At 40.3% G+C, this 20,497-nt stretch overlaps 1 protein-coding gene across 1 annotated transcript in view; it reads right to left on the bottom strand.

The window, feature by feature from the left end:
- tll1 (tolloid-like 1) overlaps positions 1–20,356 on the bottom strand; it is a 43,249-nt gene extending 22,893 nt beyond the window's left edge. Inside the window, exons 1-6 of the mRNA XM_010796523.1 lie at positions 19,756–20,356; positions 5,362–5,484; positions 5,087–5,167; positions 3,874–4,047; positions 3,656–3,773; positions 1,082–1,260 (exon numbers count right to left, since the gene is read on the bottom strand). Coding sequence (XP_010794825.1) covers positions 1,082–1,260; positions 3,656–3,773; positions 3,874–4,047; positions 5,087–5,167; positions 5,362–5,484; positions 19,756–19,936 — 856 coding nt within the window. The 5' untranslated portion in view covers positions 19,937–20,356. The remainder of the gene's footprint in view (positions 1–1,081; positions 1,261–3,655; positions 3,774–3,873; positions 4,048–5,086; positions 5,168–5,361; positions 5,485–19,755) is intronic.
- Positions 20,357–20,497: the final 141 nt, after the last annotated feature.

A 20,497-nucleotide genomic window follows, 5' to 3' on the forward strand; every position in this document is an offset into this window, starting at 1 on the left:
TTAGACGACTTATTCACACTCACACAGGCCTGACACAAGCGTTGTCCAAAAACGTCCTCATATAACTCCTCTTAGAAACTTGTATTACGCTTAACAGAGTTTGACAATCAGTCTCCTCTGTTAATGCAATACAAATGTTTTTAATTAAGTAATGCCTAAAAGGAAGATGAGATTGTTCTCACCCCTAATACCCCTGTAGACACATCTATGTTTTCTCTTGTCTATGTTTTGTCTATGTATTAGTGAATGTATCACCTCCTGGAATTAGGTTTTGTTTTCCTTTTGGTAAGTCTGTTTGTCTGTCTGCATGATTATGGAGAAACTACTGGCCGGGTTGTCATAAAACTTGTTGAAAAGGGGTGTAGCATGGGCCAGGGATGAAGTCATTACATTTGGAGCAGATCTGAATCACAGGGCGGATACATTAATAATGTCTGAACATTGTCAGATAGGACATTAGTGCTGCAATCGTTTGGTGCCAGAGTAATCGGTAAAAGGAGTTTTGCCAAGAACTCATCCTTAAGTCGAAACAACAACTCTGTAACAAATATCTACGTGTTGTATTTACGCTCTGAGCAATCTCTGAGTTCATGTTATATTACATTACATGTTACTTGCTTTTATCCAAAGCGACTTACATACTCAATACTGTGGAAAGTCCCCACAGGAGCAATTTGGGGTGAAGTCCATTGCGCCACACGCCTCCTTGTTACGAGTTAAGGCTCACGAAGGACAGAATTCCTAACTCTGGAAATGGGAGCATCGGAAGAGCTCTTTATGGGATATTGGAAATGGCAGAGGACTGTGCTCACCGAAAGCTGTTCTAGTTGAGCATGAATTTGTGATTTTACTGTATCTGTATATATTTTTTTTTCTATTTTAAACTTATAAAAAGGGGGACAGGTGTTGAAAGTAATCGTTTTCTTACTAACACAAAGCCTATTGCATCCGTTGCTTGCGTATACATTTTAGGTCCAATTCAAATGCTACTGTGATGGCAATATCAAATAAAATAAATTAACTACTGACCCTATAGTTTTCTTAACCGAGGCCCAGGTGCATCGTGGGTACCGATTCTCACCTGGTTGTATGTTATCTCGAATGATGGTCACGTGATCGTCACGGTCAGGCCGCGTGTGCTCGTGCCAGAAGCCAATGACGTGACCCAGTTCGTGCACCACGATGCCAAACTTGTCGCAGTTCTTGCCTATGGAGATAGCCTGGGGCCCGTTGCCACGACGACCCACATAGGAACAACACCTAATAAGGATTAGTAGGAAGTTGATAGCAGGGAGATAGGCGGATGATATTTACTACACATTTGGCAGTGGAAAAAAGCAGTGCAGTTTTAACACACACACACAATCACACTCACACACACACACACCCAGACTCACACAGTCTTTCCAGGATTTCCTGCCCCATACTACGTCCACCACAGGGAAAAAGTCAGGATTTATTTACATACAACGCTCTGATAACGCTGTGGTTTCATAACCAAATGGGAAAAATAAGCTGTGAGAATTCACATATTGCTGCTCACAGAACACTCACACAAACACACATTTTTCTGGTTAACCGAGACATCTGGGGCCAGGCTAACAAATCTGATTAAAGTTATACAGCGAGCTGATTGCAGGGTAGGGATCAGGAGACATTGGAGTAGATAAGAGTATTTTACTCCAGCATTTACAGCTTTAGTACCAGCACTTCACCCACGACAGGTGCCACATGCTATGTACTGGGCTTCTTTAATAAAACATCATTTATATATTTATTATTCCTTTCTCTCCCAGTGTCTGCCTGTTTCTGTCACACATCCAAGCTGCAGGGTATTTATACATGAGATTAAAGTGTCTAATCTCTGATGCAGCCAGCCAATCACAGAGGACGAGAAAACTGGCATCATCTGTAAACACGCTGATCTGTCACTCATTGAATGAAATGGCATTTACGTTTAAAAAATAAGATACATTTTAAAATGAACTTCTGCAGATTCCTCCATTCTTTAAGTAAAATAGAATACATTGTCAAAAATAAAGTATACGAGGTGCTACAAAAAACAAGAAATGTTAAGGTAAACATAATACAATCTGCAGTTTCTTCGTTCAACCAAAACATATTAATATATTTTAGCGTACAGATTATTGCACACTGTTCTGCCTAACTATTATTGTTAAGTCCACAGAAGTTCTAATAGAATCAAGCGCTGTGTATTGGAATCAATAATTAAGCTTGGATGTGGTTTTTCTTGGCATAATATTTGAGAAAGATAAGATTTGTTTATAAAAAAAACTTTCCATTCCATTAAAAAGAGGGTAAGAAAATAAGACTACAAATGTGGCCAAACAGTTTGTCCAAGATTTTGGCAATTAACAGTTAATATGTATATTTATTCATACTTGGTGCTATTGAATCTTTTCTTGTCACTAGTAACAATACAGATGTTGGACCAGCCTTGTTCACTTCAAGTCAAAATAAAATGTTCATAAGATATGTCTGAATTCTGAAAAGCACAATAGGACATTTGGTAAGAATTATGCAACAAATCTTCATATTGGTTCTTCTGTACAACAAGCAGTGATTATCCCGAAGGATTTGACTGACAGTAGTATAAAATAATAGTGAATGTTGTTTTTGTAATTGAGTTCAATTAATCATCCATCAGATTTGCTATTGGTGCATTTACTGCCACTTATTAATTTATCAACTTATTTATCTATTCTACATGTCTTATTCTTTTATCCGTCTGCACAACAACAGTTCAGAGAGATGAACCCTAACATCTCAAACTAGGGCTGCACGATATTGGAAAAAACATACTTCGGGATTTTTTCCTTTCTTGAACTTTAATGCTATACAATTGGTATTTTTTTAACTATATTTAACCGGATGAAGGATTTTAGTCACGGACGTCTGGATCTTAAGTTATCAGAGCAACAAGTTGAGCTAGCTCTTTATTCAGTGTTTTTATCTTTAATCACCGGGTCCGTTTGCTTTGGAGATTTGATTGTGATTGGTGGTTTGCTGTGCATGCAGAGCCTGCATGTCACTCACTCAAGTACCCCTGACATGAGAGCCGCGCAAGTTTTCCTTTTGTAGGAAAATAATTGTAACATGACGTGTTTGAGTTAATTTGCCTACTTAATATCGCAATATAATGTCCTAAAAATTAAAAAAATATTAATAATATATATTTTATTTTTTTTATTAAAAAAATTGCACGTCCACGTGATGTGAATATCGTGCATGCGCATATCGCGATTATCGTCACGACACGATATATCGTGCAGCCCTATCTCAAACCTCTCAGCCAGTCTGTGAAGAGCCACCACTGTACAAACACACTCTGACCCCATCGTGCTGCCACTCGACAGAACAATGCTCTTCTGCAGAGTATGAACAAAAAACTGCACAAACATACAAAAACTTGGAGTGAGCAGCGTGATCGCTGGGATGGGGAAACAGCAGCAGGACAGGAAGGAAAGCGGAGCCATTGTTGAGTGACCGTATGGTCTCTCGCTGTGACAAGGTCACTACTGAACTCTAGGTGCACACACACACACACTCACACACACATACACATACACACACTCACACACACACTCACACACACATACACACACACATACACAAAGAGATTCACCAAACTCACCCGCAGGGCCTGTAGGTGAACACGATGTAGCTTTCCTCATCCGTTTTCTCAATGAAAGTTACGCACGTCTGTTTCTCCCAGTGACGCATGGCCTGCTTAAACATGGCCCTCTGACTACCTGAAACCCACACATTTCACATCCTACTTTCACACAATCACACGTCAGTGTGTATTTTACAGTTGAGGCGTACAGGCAGCAGTCCAGTTCAGGTGCTTACCAGTGAAGTTTCCTCCTATGACGTAGGGAATGACTCCTCCAGGCCATATCCTCTCAGCCCGGGACGTGGCTGCTCGAGGAATACGTCTCTTCACAACCTTCCTGATCTTCCCACCTTTCCCGGTTTGGCTTTTCGGATTGGCCGCCCCCCTGCTGAAGTTCTTGGGAAGATAGTCTAACAAAGCGAGGAAAAAAAACAAGATCTTGCTATGTGTGTTCAAACTGAATAAATGACTGGTCTATTAATAGGAATGTTGATATATAATTTAGCTCTAAGATTATTGGATCGCACTGGGTCTTATTATACGTGACCTTTCAGAGTTTGTTCTCAGCTAAGAGGGTCATACAACTCATACAGATATAGATGTGACTGTGCAATTATACTGTTTTATTAAACATTTCATTTAAATATGTTTATGATAAATACTGAATGAGGTGAGCTGTTAGCCCACTTGCAAAGAGCTTTAAGAAGACAGACTTGAACCGTCAGAGATCTAGCAACACTCAGAGTATTGAAAGCAGATGTATTATAAAGCTGATGCATTTCTCAGACTTTACTTCATAGTAAAATTCGTAGTTCACTCTTGGAAAAGAGATTTTAATCTCAATGAGTCTTTTACCTGGTTAAATAAAGGATAGGTGCCTGACTTTATCACTGTCAAAAAGTTCAAATCTGAGATTCTCCATTAAATGACGAAGCTGTATTCATATTGGATTAGAGTGGAAAAACCAACATTGCTTTGTATATGTGTCCCACTTGTAACAATGAGCCAAAATGACTTTAATGCAGAAGAAGAAACAACTTTCTGTGCAGTACTGATCCAAGAAAGCCACTTCATTTACTTAATTCAGTTTGAATGATTTCACTATCACATCAAATCAATCAACTTTCAGATAATTTAAACGTGATACACGTTTTTTATAACAGTGAAACTTTCATCACCCCTTTTGTCAAAGTTGAAATGGTTAAAGTGGCAAGCGGCAACCAAAGATCCTCTTGGTAGTGCATTCAAACTTCCTTTAAACAGCTTTTTTTAGGGGTCTATTAAAAGCCTTCAGTCCCTGCACAACAGTTGGTTTCCATACTGAATAAAAAATAATGGAAACCAGAGGCTTCATGCTAGAGCCAGGATGTCATTATGGCAGTAAGGTAAGTGATTTTGGATTTGTAGTTTATTAGCTTGAACATGAAAAGTTAAGTTTACAGTCCTTACCGAAGCCAAACCTGCGTATTCTCTCCAGCAGAAGATATAAAGATCCTTTCTTCTCAGAGATTTCCTGTTCCTCCAGTCCACCTGATACACACATGAGCAAATAATCAAAACAATGTACAATAAACGCTGATATCCTCAGGTGGCCTCTGTCCTCTTCCTATTGAAGCGGCTTTACTCTACGATGGGTAATCAGGGAGAGAGTTTCAGAGGAAGCATGCGAGAGAGAGGATTACATGATGATTATTGAGTGAGAGTGAGATGTTGAGTCCACTTACCAGACGTGTGCCCCTGCCGGGAGTGTGTGTGCATGTGTGTGTGCTGTGAGAGGTCTATCGTCCTGTCGATCTGGAACATGCGCAGGTCCTCCTCGTCTAAAGCGATGTCACCCCAGAATGCAGCTGGAAGTAAAGGGAGAAACATCTGTTATAATCACAAACAACAGCGGGATAATACAGTACTAACATCACACTTGAAGGACATGTCCAAAAATGATATTTGCCATCTTAAGAAGTAGGTCTGAACATATAATCAAAATGTTATCAAAATCACTAAAAGTCATTGTGGTGCTGCAGCCTTCATATTCTACAAAGAAACGATAACGTTGTTTGGTACAAAATCACACCTTCATTTGTATATCTTTTCAAATTGGTCATGAAGTGCCACCTGAATCATAAAGTCAGTGTTTTTCAAGTAGTCTTTTTTTGGCTTAGTTGTATTGGTTGGGGAATAAGATGTACACATACAGTAGGTAAGTGGTATTTTGTTGAGTGAGCCATCCCCACTTACTACTTGTATTTGTCTAATAGATATTACTTTCATGTCTGATGCTGCAAAAGGGGCTTCGATATTACTCATCTTCATGTATTGAAGAAGAAGGGAACCAGGAGAAGAGGTTGACAAAGAGAAAGTGACTCCGGATCAATCAGAGCAGGTAAAGTGAAAGAGCAACACTTGCTTCTCCTTCAGAGTTACTAAACGGCCATCAAATTAGACTCTACAGTAGTTATACAATGGCAGCTTCCAGGTTTGAATGTGCAGACACTGTGAAAATAAGTACAGTTGTGTACACGGACCACTTTTCTTCTACGTATGGGAATTCAAATCACGGGACTCGAAAGAAATTGGATCCGCTTTAGAGTGTTTTTTTGAATGATGCCATGTTTTGTTGTTAAAGCTGTTAGAGCTTGGATTTATTTGCACTTAAGTTCTAGTACAAACTGTTTTGACCCGTTAGGACTTGCACTGCAGAACTCAAAGACCCTTTAATAAGGTAAATACATTTGTACTTGTGTACCTGGCAGTGGGTCACATCAGCTGCCAAATAAGTACAAGCATAGCAGGAAGTAGATCAGGTGTTTTCCATAGAGGTGAAGTCATCACAATATAATGTAATCCTCAGGTTATTGAGTTACAGGAAAGAGACAGTTTTCCAACGGAGTTGCTTTTGAAAAAATGTGTTGACTTTTTAAAGTGTATTTGTTTCTGAGAATGTCAACGTATTGGATTGTTTTATTAGTTCACATTAAAACGCATTGATTTTGCAATAATATTTTTGAACTACTACATTTGCACTATTATTTTGTTACAGTGTATCCTTCCTTTAAACATAAACTTGGTTTCCTTTTATGTCTTTCTTTAGTGCTACTTTTAAAAACTGTTTTCTAATGTACCTTAATCCATTTACTGTTTATACATTTTCTGTTTGTGTTTAACAGAGCTACAATTGCATCTCTTTTAGAAATCCTTTTAAAATGTTTGGTCTAAATGTTTGTTCAGAATAAAGTAAACAAACAATGTGTATCGCACGGTTTCGAATTTCAAGAATTAAATGACATGATTACATAGGTTTGTGATGTTGTGTGTGTAAACAGTACAATAAAGCAGTTTTTGAAAACCCTTTCTCACAACATTATAAATCGTTCCTGTTACGACAGAAGGCCTCATCTGCCTTCCTCTCTTCAGCATCTTACTCAATAACCTTCCTCTCTCATCCTTTATGACTCATTACAACATGATTCTTTCTTTCTTCTCTCCCTCTCCTTCCATATCTACAGTACATCTCCCAGCTCCTCACAATGAACAACTGAATGATAACCATCTCTAAATGATTAGCTGAGCGCAGTTACTGACCTCCACAGGGACTCCAGACACTAATACATTAACAATGGCATGGGAGAAACATGTCACTTAGCTAATCAGGATAGCCACTAAAGGAAACGGGGGGTCAGGGTGCCATTGTGCTCGACTCCGAACTATTGTTAAAGTGAAGAGCAAACCACAATGACCACAGATGGTTTAAAAATCACTATATCAGATAAAGACTGGGAGAGTGCGCTGCTAAATTGTGCTCTATGATACAGTTTGTTGGTTACATGAGGACAATAACTGATCCAAAGGGTACAGCCAATTTAAATCATATGTATCTATTACTATATATATATTTATTATGTAGACGATACTATGTAAGACATTCTCTATCTGTTAATCCCCCAAAATATTCAGTTTACTTTATAATAAGACAAGTAACCTTACAAATATTACCATTTTGCTTGAGTAATTACTTTAACAATCAATCAGTAATGGCAATATCTGATTGATATTTGTCATTTTGTAATTCAGCTGAGGACATTGAACAGATATTTTTTATAAGCTGGGTATTAATACCTTTATAGGTATCGGCCGAAATAGTCCAAGTAGTATCAAAACTTCTCCAGTCAAATGTTCATTTGATATTTTTCCATTGGACGTTTCAGTGGTGCCACCAAAATGTTTGGCTTTTGGTGTTGGTGACATTGTATTCAACTGAACAATTGAAGTAGAACAAACATTTATTATTCTGTTGCTGTCAGGGGACAGGTAATTATAATGGGTTTTTTAAATACCCAACCCTAGCATTTTGTCATTGTCTTCAGTGCCTTGTTTGTCGGAATCAGAGTAGAAGTACACACAGATTCATGTTCAGGTTCCTGCTGCTGATACATGGACATGACAAACATGTTTCTGTAATTTTATAAACCAGAATATCATCACACATCTGATACAGGTAGAGTTCAAAAAGACGGCTCAAGACAGAGAACCGTTACGATTTAGAGATCTAGTGGTAGGCTTCATTCACAACCAGCAACATTATTTCTTCTCATTTATTGTTCGATTAGTAATGTCTGGAAAATAAATATTAACACTATTAACATTTGCAGATACAAGAAACGTTATAGTACCATAAATTATCTTCCCCTTGGGTCTCTTTTCTTTTTACTAAAAAGGCTGAATTTAGTCAGTTGGTGGTTGAAAAGTAAAGCGTTTGAACTTGACGTCTATTTGATTGTTAAAAGCTTTACCATATAAAGACCCAAAAATAACCCAATTGCACCATGGCTTGTGCTATGATGTGGTCTGAACAGGCGCTGGTACCAATTGCCCTGTGGGTGACAACATTTCTACTGACACTCCTATTTACTGCAAACTGTGGTGGAGTCATAGCGAGACACAGAATGGGTTAACTAAGAGAGACTCCAACGTCAGCAGGTAAAAATCATTATCTGTGTGAATTCTCATATGAACATAGACCGTCCGTATTAGGTTGCACCTGCATTAGAAATGATGTTCCCCTTGCTTTTGTCTCTGTTCAGCTGACAGTGTGTATGTGACATTACACTCCCAGTAATTTCAGCTGTTTCAGGACAACACGAGAAACTACTAAGGACTAAACGTTTTCCAGAGAAAAGGAGCTGACACAAGCAGAGGTACAAAGCGAGATAAAGGAGGGAGTGTACAGTGATAGTAAGTTTGGCCCATTGATTGTTGGGGTCTTGTTAATCCATAGAGATACCCTAAATAGCCCAAAGTCAAGCCGAGGGGTGAGGAGGGGTGAGGCAGGGAGATGCAGGAGGAAAGGTATTGATCCAAAAACCCCAGGACATCTCAGGAGACCTACATCATGCTGACCAGGGCCTTACTGTTTGCCCTTCAGCAGGGGCACTGCAGCAACCACACACACACACACACACACACACACACACACACACACACACACACACACACACACACACACACACACACACACACACACACACACAATAATGCACCAAACACAAACTGAGAGGCAGACTTCCCTCACATGCATCCAGCAGCTCCCAACATGGTGGCTGTTTAGAGAGCAGGCGGATCGTATTTTGTTGGATTGATCAACTTCTCTTTCTCTCTTGCTTTGTGCAAGTTGACTCTGCAGCCTGCTTACAAATGTCAAACCTACTACTGTGTCTTTGTGAGAGCAGAAATACTAACATGTTCAATATAATGCAAACAACATCCACTAAAACATCCTTTTCACCTGAAAAACATAGTACAAGTTTATAGGATAAGACAGTAACCCTTCATTTGAATAAATGTAACGATGCTTTAATAAACTAAGTCAAACAATATTGGGGACGGTGGTATTCATTTGGTTCACTATCGGAGAGTGAGTTGAAAAGGGGGAGACAAAGGGATTGACAAACGTAAATTATCCTCGGGTCGGATTCAAATCTGTGAGCCCCAGTGTGTGGTCTACCAGGTGAGCTAAATCATTTTTTTAAGGCTTTAGTTAAAGTTACGTTTTATTTGATGTATTAAAGTAACTTTTATACAAAATAAAATATCTCCTGCTTGAATTTTATGTTTTGTTTTATCCTACAGGGTCGTCAGTTCAAGTGTGGACCTTTAACCTCCTGGGCAGTACCGAGTTGGCTTTGAGCAAGGCACCGCACTGCTCCCCGGCGCTCTGGAGTAGTTGTCAGCTCCTAATACCGGGATGGGTTACAAGCAGAGACTAAATTACACGGTGGGTGTTGTGTACGTGTGTGTGATTAAAAGAGGATTTAATTTGAACAGATTAATTTGTTCCTTTGACATTTTACAAACACCACAGTACAATGCAGCAGAGACTTATGCACTGCTGAGTTATGCACTCATGCTGTACTCACTGGGGTGTATATAACACAAGCACATACACATCTCACTAAGCTCTTCATTAAGAGATGTGTGTGTGTGTGTGTGTGTGTGTGTGTGTGTGTGTGTGTGTGTGTGTGTGTGTGTGTGTGTGTGTGTGTGTGTGTGTGTGTGTTTGTCCTCCCACTTGTGTCATTATTAGACGGTATAGCTGTGCTTGTGAATGTAGAGTAATATTAAAACAGATAATCCCGGCCCTGTTAGAGGATTTTCTCCAAAAGTAATTGTTTGATCCAGTTTGATATCACTGGACGTTGACATTGTTGAAATGGGGCAAGGTTACAAAACTGAAGGTCTACAAACTGTACAGCGAAACAAGAACCGCATCATACAGAGCTGAGTAGACCATTATAGTGCCATTCAAAGACTGCCAGATCTTTGTCAGAATATCACCAAATTGAGTACACTGTTAATGTCTCCTCCTGACACTTAATAATCGATTTGGCAGAAAATTGGCAACTATTGTTACTCTGTTTTATCACTTGGACACAGTGTTGGGCAAGTTACTTAAAAAAACTAACTAGTAGGCTGATAGTTATAGTTACTGCTCTCAAAAAAGTTACTTTATTAGTTACTCAATTATAAAAGTAACTAGTAATAAGTTACCTTACTTTAAAAATAATAACAATAAAAATACAAGTCTTTGTGTTGTTTTTTGCTGACTAGTTCTCTGAAGGCAACAGACTCGACCGTTGCGATGGGCAGCATGTCCTCAACACCATACCTGGCAATCAATCTATTTAGTTGACTCTGGGTAACATGTGGTGATTTAAAAAAAATCGTTTTTTGGCTGTTTAGATGGTGTTGCTCCATCTGGGTCACTGCCGGTTGTTGAGACGGTGGGGTCTTTGGCGACTAGTTTTATAGCTCCATGTACATTAGTTAGGTATTTCAGGAGATTGGCACTGCTGTTTTTCGATGTGGACAATGCTTTCTGTCCTGCACACAGTTTACATTTTACCGTAATATTTTTTGCGTCCTTTATCCCCACAAATTGAAAATAGTGGTTATATTTCCAAGTTGAAAATGCGCTGCTGCTCTCGCTGATACTTGCATCTGCCATTGTGTGTGTGTGACTGTGTGTGTGCTGGTGGTGAGCGTTGCCGTGTGTGTGTGTGTGTGTGTGTGTGTGTGTGTGTGTGTGTGTGTGTGTGTGTGTGTGTGTGTGTGTGTGTGTGTGTGTGTGTGTGTGTGTGTGTGTGTGTGCGTGCGGTGTGTGTGTGTGTTAGCATTAGCAAGTGTTCGTGTGTATTTTCCCCATAAGGCAAGACCCGCCCAACTCTGTCTCTGATTGGCTTACCCTGAAATGTTACCCCGCGTTAACCAATCATCACTCCTCTCTGGTTACTTTCACTTTTCCATGGTGCTGTGAGAGGACATCGCTGTATTCGCCTGTAATTTACATCCGCAGGGAGATTCGGTTCAGTTCCATCACATAATGTAACGTAGTAACGCACCAATTTCAATCAAAGTAACTATAACGGTGTTACTTAATGGGAATAGGTAACTAGTAACGCTATTAGTTACCGCAAAAAGTGGTTGCGTTACAGTAACGCGTTACTTTACACGTTAGTCCCAACACTGCTTGGACATAACACGATATCTAGAATCGCACTTTTGACTCAAGTAAATTTGGACCTTTGTCAGCATTCTTTGACATTTCCCTGATTATTAAAGAAATTAAATCAACCGCCTTTTCAAGCTTTCCCTGCCAAACCTTGCTCCGACTCATTCACAGTCTGACTACTGGAAAACTCACTTAACCAATAACTTTATCTGAATCTGTTCACCTTCACTATGTTTATGATGGTGACTTTGTATTTAACTCCTATTCAAACTTTCTTTCTTTTTTTATTATAGAAAGTGCAGCATCAGGCCAATGAGCCAAAGCATGCAGGATTACGGTCGAATGAAAGCCCTGTTTATGTCATGTTTGGGCAGAATTATAGCTTTAAGAGATATATTAACATTACAGGATAACACTACAAACAAATGGAAATGTCAACATTGGCCAACTCTTACAAACTCTCTGATGTTGTTTTTTTACATCTAATAAAAGGTTTTTCCAAGTTCTAGTTTTTTGCAAAACCTTACAAACTACAACGTGTTTTTCATACAGAAAACATCATGGTTAGAGCAAATAAACTATGGTTAAGATATGCTGAAGTTTAGGGAAAGGCTCCAAAGTCAGATTCACTCTTCACATCCTTACTTTCCACCTCGCTACATCTGCATTGTATGTTGTCATTGAACGTCAATTGTGCAATGTGGAATCATTCAATGGGGAATGTATCACCTGTGCTGGATTATGTGACAGGGCAGGGCTGGTTTTAGAAGTTTCTTGGGACGTTTTGATTTTTGTCTCCATATTTGAATCCATAACCAGTTCAGGACAAAGTTAACCATAGCCTCCATTGTGTGGCCAACTCCAAAGCATCACTTCGAGAAGCACTTTAAATTGAGATTACGACTTGTAGTTTTGATTGTGAGTATTTAAAATGGAATAACAAAGGGCCAATTGGAGCATGTAAGGTGCTGCAATGTGGAGCGAGGAGTCTGTGGTGTCATTGCTTAGAAATGTACAAACTTAGTCCAAGTTTAAGTTCACACCCGCACCCTTGTGCACAGAGAGATACCTCTGTGACATAAAATGAAATTGCCATGACATAAATGGTGTGTGTGTGTGTGTGTTTGTGTTCATGTAAGACTGAAAAAGAAAACTAGTTTGAAACCATGATAACTGAAAACTTTTCTATCGTCCAGCAGGTTAAGATTCACTGTTTCCTTTACCAGATGTTTATTGTGCATCTGCAGAGTTCAGGATAATGTTTGCTTGATGTCATAGTTCAACCCTGACACACAAACACACTAATCATATGTTTTTGCTGTCTTAAAACACATTCCTAGATCCTGACAAAGACCCAATTGCACACCTTCACACTGACACGTCCCTGTGTATCTCCAGCACTGTGTGTGTGTGTGTGTGTGTGTGTGTGTGTGTGTGTGTGTGTGTGTGTGTGTGTGTGTGTGTGTGTGTGTCTACAGATTAGGAAGGAAAGTTTCTTTGAGCATGAACGCAGCTAAAAACAGATGGCAGAGCAGCGAGGCGAACCACTGTACATCTGAAACGACCTGGAATTAAAGCCCAGACTGATCATAAACACATCCAATTAACAAGGACATACATTGCCTTCAGTTGTCGAGGAGAACTATTTTTCTTTTCATTTTTTATTATATAAATCTCTATGAATAAGAAAGCTGTGTGTGGTGTTTCACGAAAACACAAAGACAAAAAGTGAGTGCCAGCGGTGGTTAAAATATTTAATTCACATTTAAATTACAATTACTTGTAAGGCAAAAGAAACAATGATTTTTTTTAAATAAAAGGTTATTGAGTTTATTTTCCAAACAGTCTGTGTGTCTGCTACAATGTACTGTAACTTAATTTAAAATGTAGACAATTATAATATTCAGCAGAAAGGAACTTCTGCAACTTCAAAAGAGTGCGCACTTAAAGAGCGCTCCACCACATAAACTGAAAGGGATAAAAGGCAAAGAAATGTTCGGTATGAGACAAAAGGACACTATATCATATGACAGAGACACAAAAACAAACACACACGGACACACTCAGTTGGTGTAGTCTCCTAATCACATTATGTGACAGAGAGATTCCTCTCAAGCAGGTCATGGGTTTGGCCAGACATAGTGACGAGACAAGATCATGACCCGGTTTACATCAGGGGGTCCAGGGTGTGCCCCCAGGGGCCGGAAGGTTACACGCTCTTACATAAAACCAAAGATGTTTAACAGAAGGCAGGGTTATTTTATTTTTTTAATGAGGATAGTGGCTAGTCCCGCTCTTTATGTCTTTTAGTGTATTAAGGCCCAACTGCTTCACTCATTAAACAACCGTTTTCTTTGATGTTTAATGTAACGTTTTTTTTCAGTGTTATACAGGCTAATGAGTTTTTCAGGCCTACAGAAATAAATCGCGTAAATGGAATGATTTGACACAGCTGGCTTAGCTTCAGGTCTAGAAGTGTAGAACAGTTTTGAAAAAGGTAATCAATTGTATTTTATACTATAGCAATGAATTAAATGACAAGAAATTAGGCAATATGAAAGGGGTCGCTCGTCGTGATGAACCTACGTAAAATGATCAACTGTGTGCAGCTGGTGCCTTGCTTTAAGGAGCTGGAGATTTACAGCAAATGTCAACTCATTATTAGCTTATTATTATCTCTAGCCCACAAGGTTACTGTTTGTGTTCACATTCACCGCTCTAATAGTGTTAATATTATAAACGTGTGGTGCTCTCTTTCGTGTAATTCAATGACAGCAGCCGAAGTGATATGTATGAAATCGATTAAAAGCTTTCATGTGGTGAATTTTGTATCGTGCAAAGGTTTGTATAAAAAGGTTTCGTAGCTGTGCATCATGTGGTGCGGGGGGAGGGGGGGCACAAAGGTTCCTACAATCCTAGGTACATCTAAAAAGTTTGACTCTAAAAAGGTGGCTTTCTCCTAGCGAACAATAGGTGTATGCGAATGATTTTGCTGCTATAAATACCATCAGGGAAGCTAGGTGACATAAAAGCAGGCAGACATTTAATAATTGAGCAAATCGTGGCAGGTGGGCGGAGTGACGGCGGCGCTGACTCATGGCTTCTGCAGCTCCGGAACAATGACGCTCCAAAACAAACAGTGGGCTCTCAGCGCGGACGCCGAGTTTGTGCTGAGGCGGGAATCCTGAAGAAGACTTCGGAAGCTCAGTGGCAGGAGCGCTGTGCTCGGGAAAATCCTGTTTAATATTATATGAGTGAGAGCGCTCGTCCTCTCGCTCACACACACAATGCAGCCTCAGTGTCAAACACACACATACACACATTGCTCTAGTTTCCTTCCTACTGAGGAATGGGGGAAGGGGTGAACAGTAGCTACAGCTTACTGTCACGACATGGTGGGCTTCACTCTATGATTGAAAAACTCAAAAGCACACAAACACTTTACACAGGCACACTCAGAGCATGCTATTTAGATACACCTGATGCACTGATAGGTTACAGTGTTTGTTGAGCTTATATGTAAACGGCCAAATAAACACCTGCAGTCGCCTGAATCCCGATAAAAATCAGAGCATTGAGTGTTGAGTGTTTATAGCTGGCTTTAAGTTGCTTTTCTGTTTTAAAATGATCTGAAGCTCACAGACATTATACCTCAGAGCCATTAACTTTGTGAATGGGTGCTCTCAGTCCAAAGAACATGTGATAGTCCTATAATGCACAACCGAAATGGACTCTTGATTTCTTTCTTGGACTTATGAATAAACATCTGTACAGTCGTTACATTTGCTCTTTGTGGATAATTCATGCAGCGATTATAAAGAAAAAATATCCAACCAAACTAAACCAAAGATGTATATGTATTTGTAAAAATATGATAAACCTTTGGTGACTTTCAAACCGTAATTGTCATGGTGAAGACCCCAAAAACTACAAATGTTGGAGCGACTCCAAGCGACCACACAGAAAAAGTTATGATATAAATCACTCTTACATCGCTTAGTAATAAGTGAAAAAAAATGAATTGACAACATGTGATTTACTTTCCTACACATCCAGCAGCTGGTAGTTATCTCAACAACAAAGGCATTTTCATAAGAACTTCTTCATGTGGGGCAGTGGGGCGGAGATCGTGCTTCAAGTGGAAGGTCCTGGTTGTTCAAGCTCCACATGGAAACTGTGATGTAACTATTCCTTAAGTGCTCATGATCTTGGCCCTATATATTTCAACCAACTCTTCTACCTGTCTCGGCTCTCCAGTCCCTGTGTGGAGAGGAGCAAATAAGATTTCCTCACTGCAGGATTTGAGTATAAATGACTTCAAGCAAGCGGCATTGTTGCTTTGTTTTGTTTTGTTTCCACCCTTGTTGCAGTACAAACTCTTATTGTAATTCCTGTACTGTAATATCTAAGTTGAGACGCCCATGAGAAAATGTACTCTATGTATTTGCTGCACAGTCCTGCGATACACCACTATTGTATTTGAAGAACAGGCAGTTAGTCTCCTGGGTCACTCCTGAAGAAATGACCCGCAGCTTCACTCGGACATCGAGGTTTGTTTAGCTTTCGCTCCGTTTGTGTGGGCATTTTACGAGAACAGTGATTTGGAAGGAAGCATGAATGACTCTTGAGTGAGCGTGGGGGCTCTCGCACGCCCGTAGGAGTGTGTGTGTGCGTGCACGTGTGTGTGTCATCTCCAGCTGAGTAGCAGGATGCAGACAACCAGGAAGAGATAAGCGCGGGTGAATGGAGGGAGCTCTATGTGTGTGTGTATTGAGTGTGTGCGTCTGTATGCATGTGTGTGTGTTCGCGTAGGGAAATCACTTCACAAAGGCCTGGAAGTGTGTGTTCTCCTGTCTACCAGTGCGGGACTCGGAGGAGATAAGCAGACAGCCAAATATTCCCCTTGTGTTTTCCCAGCAAAAACAGGAGGCGGAATACCAACCACTCAGACCGATGCCACAGGGTCAGGCCTGGAATGAGCCGCTTCCACTTCTTACAAGCTTCACACACACAGAATCACACCGACACCAGCTCTATACACACTCAACACAACATGGGTCCAAGCTAAGGGGGTATCAAACAATCGTCTTTATTATCAATTCATTTGTTGATTTGTTTCCCAATGTATGGATGGATGTGCATGTGCAAAAGCATACTGTAAACTTGCATGCACATGTGTAGACTCACACTAGTGCAATTCTGTCTCTATGTATGTAGATGTGTGAGGTTTATGTGGAAATATGTATGTTTGTATATGTAGATATTGAGAGGACACATTTCTTCCTCTTGTGTAGGCAGTGGGAATGTGGTTGTGTATTTTTACTACAATGATATCAAATTGAGAAAAAAAACAATGTATGTGATATGTGAATATAGAATCAGTGACTCTTGAATTTCAATTTCTACATTTTGCAATATATTCATAAGCAAAAATAATTTCCTCATTGAAAGACTTTGCATGATATCAAGAGACTGTGAGAAAAGCATGACGGTGTATAAGGTAGAAAAGATGAAGAAGAAGTGAATGTTAGGTCAATCCTAAAAGTCCAATAAACCGCTCCTGTACTCACACTGAACACAGACTGTAAATTAGAGATGGCATGAATGCGTAAACGTTCATGAAAGGATGCAAACAGATGTAGATTTGATAGTTGGTGTTGTCATGTAAAGATATGCTAAATTTGAAACTGTTTCAACTTTGGCAAAACATTTAAGGCTATCCTGAGGTGTATGGCTAATGATTCATCTGAAGGGACAGGAGCAAAATGGGGAGTTTTTTTAATACAAGTTTTGAATTCCACACACATACATGTGAATGACAGCTATACAAAAATGTCCACTCTGACCCTTGGTTGCACTTGAGCAGTCTATTTGGCATTAATAAAGCAAGGTTAACATTTGATTTGCTCTTAATCTGAACATAACATGCATACCATGTTAATCTGATGTTCTCAGTCCAAGTCTAGACAGGGACATTTGCCGCATGCTGCCCCTAGCCTATCTTTCTCATGTCATTGGTTGCGCTGAATTTCATGTATCCTATGAAAGCGAATAAAAAGCCATCAAAATAACGTAAAAAATGTAAAGATTTGGTAAAACATGTCACAAGATTTCATAGAAAGAAACAGAAATGGAGAGGTTTAGAGGAAACCAGATACCCGTGTGGTCAATTGCTGTGAGAGATCTAAGCATGAAAGTATGAAAACATTCTTTATGTACACTGATATTTCCAGCAAATAAAAACAGTACCTGGGTTTTCCACCTCAGTTATTTTAACCTACAAGAGCCGCTCAGTTACTCCAACATATGATATGTAGACTGACTGTCTCCCTCTAACCTGCCGGGCTTCAATGCAAACACACGGTCAGGACTCTGCCGCATAACTAAAACCCACAAGTCATGGGATTGCAGTATCAACATAAAATCACTCACACAGAGATCAGTGTAACATAAAAGCGCACACATACACAAAACCACACACACATACTGGCCAGTGTCCAGGGTTTCCAGGTTTGTGTATTTGGTATGTGAGGAATGTGTGTCGGTCGGCGTGTAAACGCAGTGTTCTAGTTTGAGTTCTTATCAGTCCAATATGTCATCACAGACAACATTAGCGCTTTAAAAAAGCCATTGAAACACATCTGCACACAGACACACACACACACACACACACACACACACACACACACACACACACACATACATCAGACGGCTGTAACCAAAGCAAGCATGTTAACCATGAAGATGCAACACCGTCTCTCACATCTTCCTTACGACAAGAGAGGAGATGCTCAGATTTCTCCAACTGCTCAAAGGGAATGATGCTGGTGCTGTTAGAGGATTATCATGCAACAATCATTTATAGTGGCCATTGAGCTTTGCTACATAGTGTGAGTGGTGACAGTGTTAAAAAGGTGATCGACACACGTCTGTAAACCTAAACACACAAAAACATGAAGGGCAAGGTGAAATCAGATATAGGGTTGGCGATAGAGCATTGCGTGTTCAAGGTCCTTGTCTTTTTTGGATCATATTTTTTAACATCTGCAATACGCTTAATTGTTATGACTACAATGTTAGGTATTGTTATATGATGAGTATTGTAGGATATTTAGCTTAATGAAAATGTGTTTTAAATCATTTACAGATCTATGACATTTTGAAAAACATGGACTGGACCCCGATAAAAACTGAACATGAAGGACATAAATTATAACGTTAGAGAAAGATGAAGAGACAGACATCTTAGTTTAAGAAAGGGAGTGCATAGAAGTCCTAAGTGAATCCCCAGCTTTGTGTTATCAAATTAGTTCATTTGGGTAAAGCCAACAAATACACCAGACATGACACACACACACACACACACACACACACACACACACACACACACACACACACAAATAAAATATCTATAATCTGCTGCAGAAAACTTATATTTAATGTGTGAACTCTTACATAATTGAAAAAAGTAATTAATGATCACTGTGAATGGATGCTCCTTCTTTCACGACACAAACACACGATACTAAAACATACACTCTCGTTCCACAGGGACTCTGTCATTAAAGGTCAAACAAAAATTGTGTTTGTATCTGTTCGTTCACAGAAAAACATATCGAGCGTGCATCAGCGCTGTTTTGGTGTAGTTGGGTCCAGCTGTTTCTCATCTGATGGTTGATGTAACATCTGGAGTCATGCACAAACACACACAAACTCGTGCAGAGAATTGGTACATGCAAAGACATTTCGGTCAGAAATGGAATGCTGCCTACAGGTGATGCATGCGCATTTCAGGTGGACACGAGCTCATAGCGGGAGAGTCACCGGGCTGCACGTGGCACCACCAAGGGATCATAACGGTCGGTTATGAATAGTGGGAAAATGGGGACATTTGGACCAATTCACACACACACACACACACACACACACACACACACACACACACACACACACACACACACACACACACACACATATACATGCACACAAACTCGTTGTCATTGCTTAAACGCGCGTGAGAGGGATTGGATCACAGCGACCAGGCGCGTAAAAATACTAGGTTATTAACCGATTATCCTAAAAAAAAAACTAAAAACTGAGTAATTGCAGGACTTACCAGCTTTGCATGGGTCTTTGTAGTCAATGGTCTCTGCTCTCTCCTCTTCGTAATAATCATAGTCTGGCTCCTCGTAGTCGAAACAGTTACAGATAGTCACTTTGCCCCAGAAAGTCAAGCCGGCAAGCACCAGCGTGATCCAGCGCATCTTAGCTGCCAGTGCCGAGGGCACACGGTCCATCTGAAGACTGAAAGAATGAAAAAAGGCCTCTCTGCTCGTCTCCTCCGCTGTTAGGAGATGGTCAATCCACTCTCCAAAGAAAGCATCGGCGGCAGGAATTTAACGGGTCATTGTGAAGCGGCTCTCCTCTCTGACAGCCTGGCTGAGGGTGCTGTGGGCTGCTGGAAGTTACTTTGCCCGGTTCTCCTCCATGGTGAAGGTTCACTGAGGTGTCCGTCTGTCCGTCCCGGTATCTGTCAGTTAGCAAAGTGTCCACCGAGGAGCTCTGCTGTCCTCCGCTGTGGCTTCGCAGGTGAGGCTGCTGTGGGAGGAAACGAGAGAAGGACGCAGTGAGTGGACCGTGACTGGATGATCTGTGAGCGCAAAGTGTGTGTGCTGCTCACAAGAAACAACCGCCACGCATATTCCCAACCAGCACTGACTGACTGTCTCAGCGCAGGGCAACCTCTTTCTCTCTCCCTTTCCCTCTCTCTCCCTCCCGTGTCCGGTACTATCTCTATCAACCCGAGTCAGCTCACCGCCTACACACACACACACACACACACTTCCTACTATTTGACA

This window comes from Notothenia coriiceps, unplaced genomic scaffold (assembly GCF_000735185.1).
Source record: "Notothenia coriiceps isolate Sejong01 unplaced genomic scaffold, NC01 NC01_scaffold00037250, whole genome shotgun sequence".
In the NCBI taxonomy this organism is placed as follows: domain Eukaryota; kingdom Metazoa; phylum Chordata; class Actinopteri; order Perciformes; family Nototheniidae; genus Notothenia; species Notothenia coriiceps.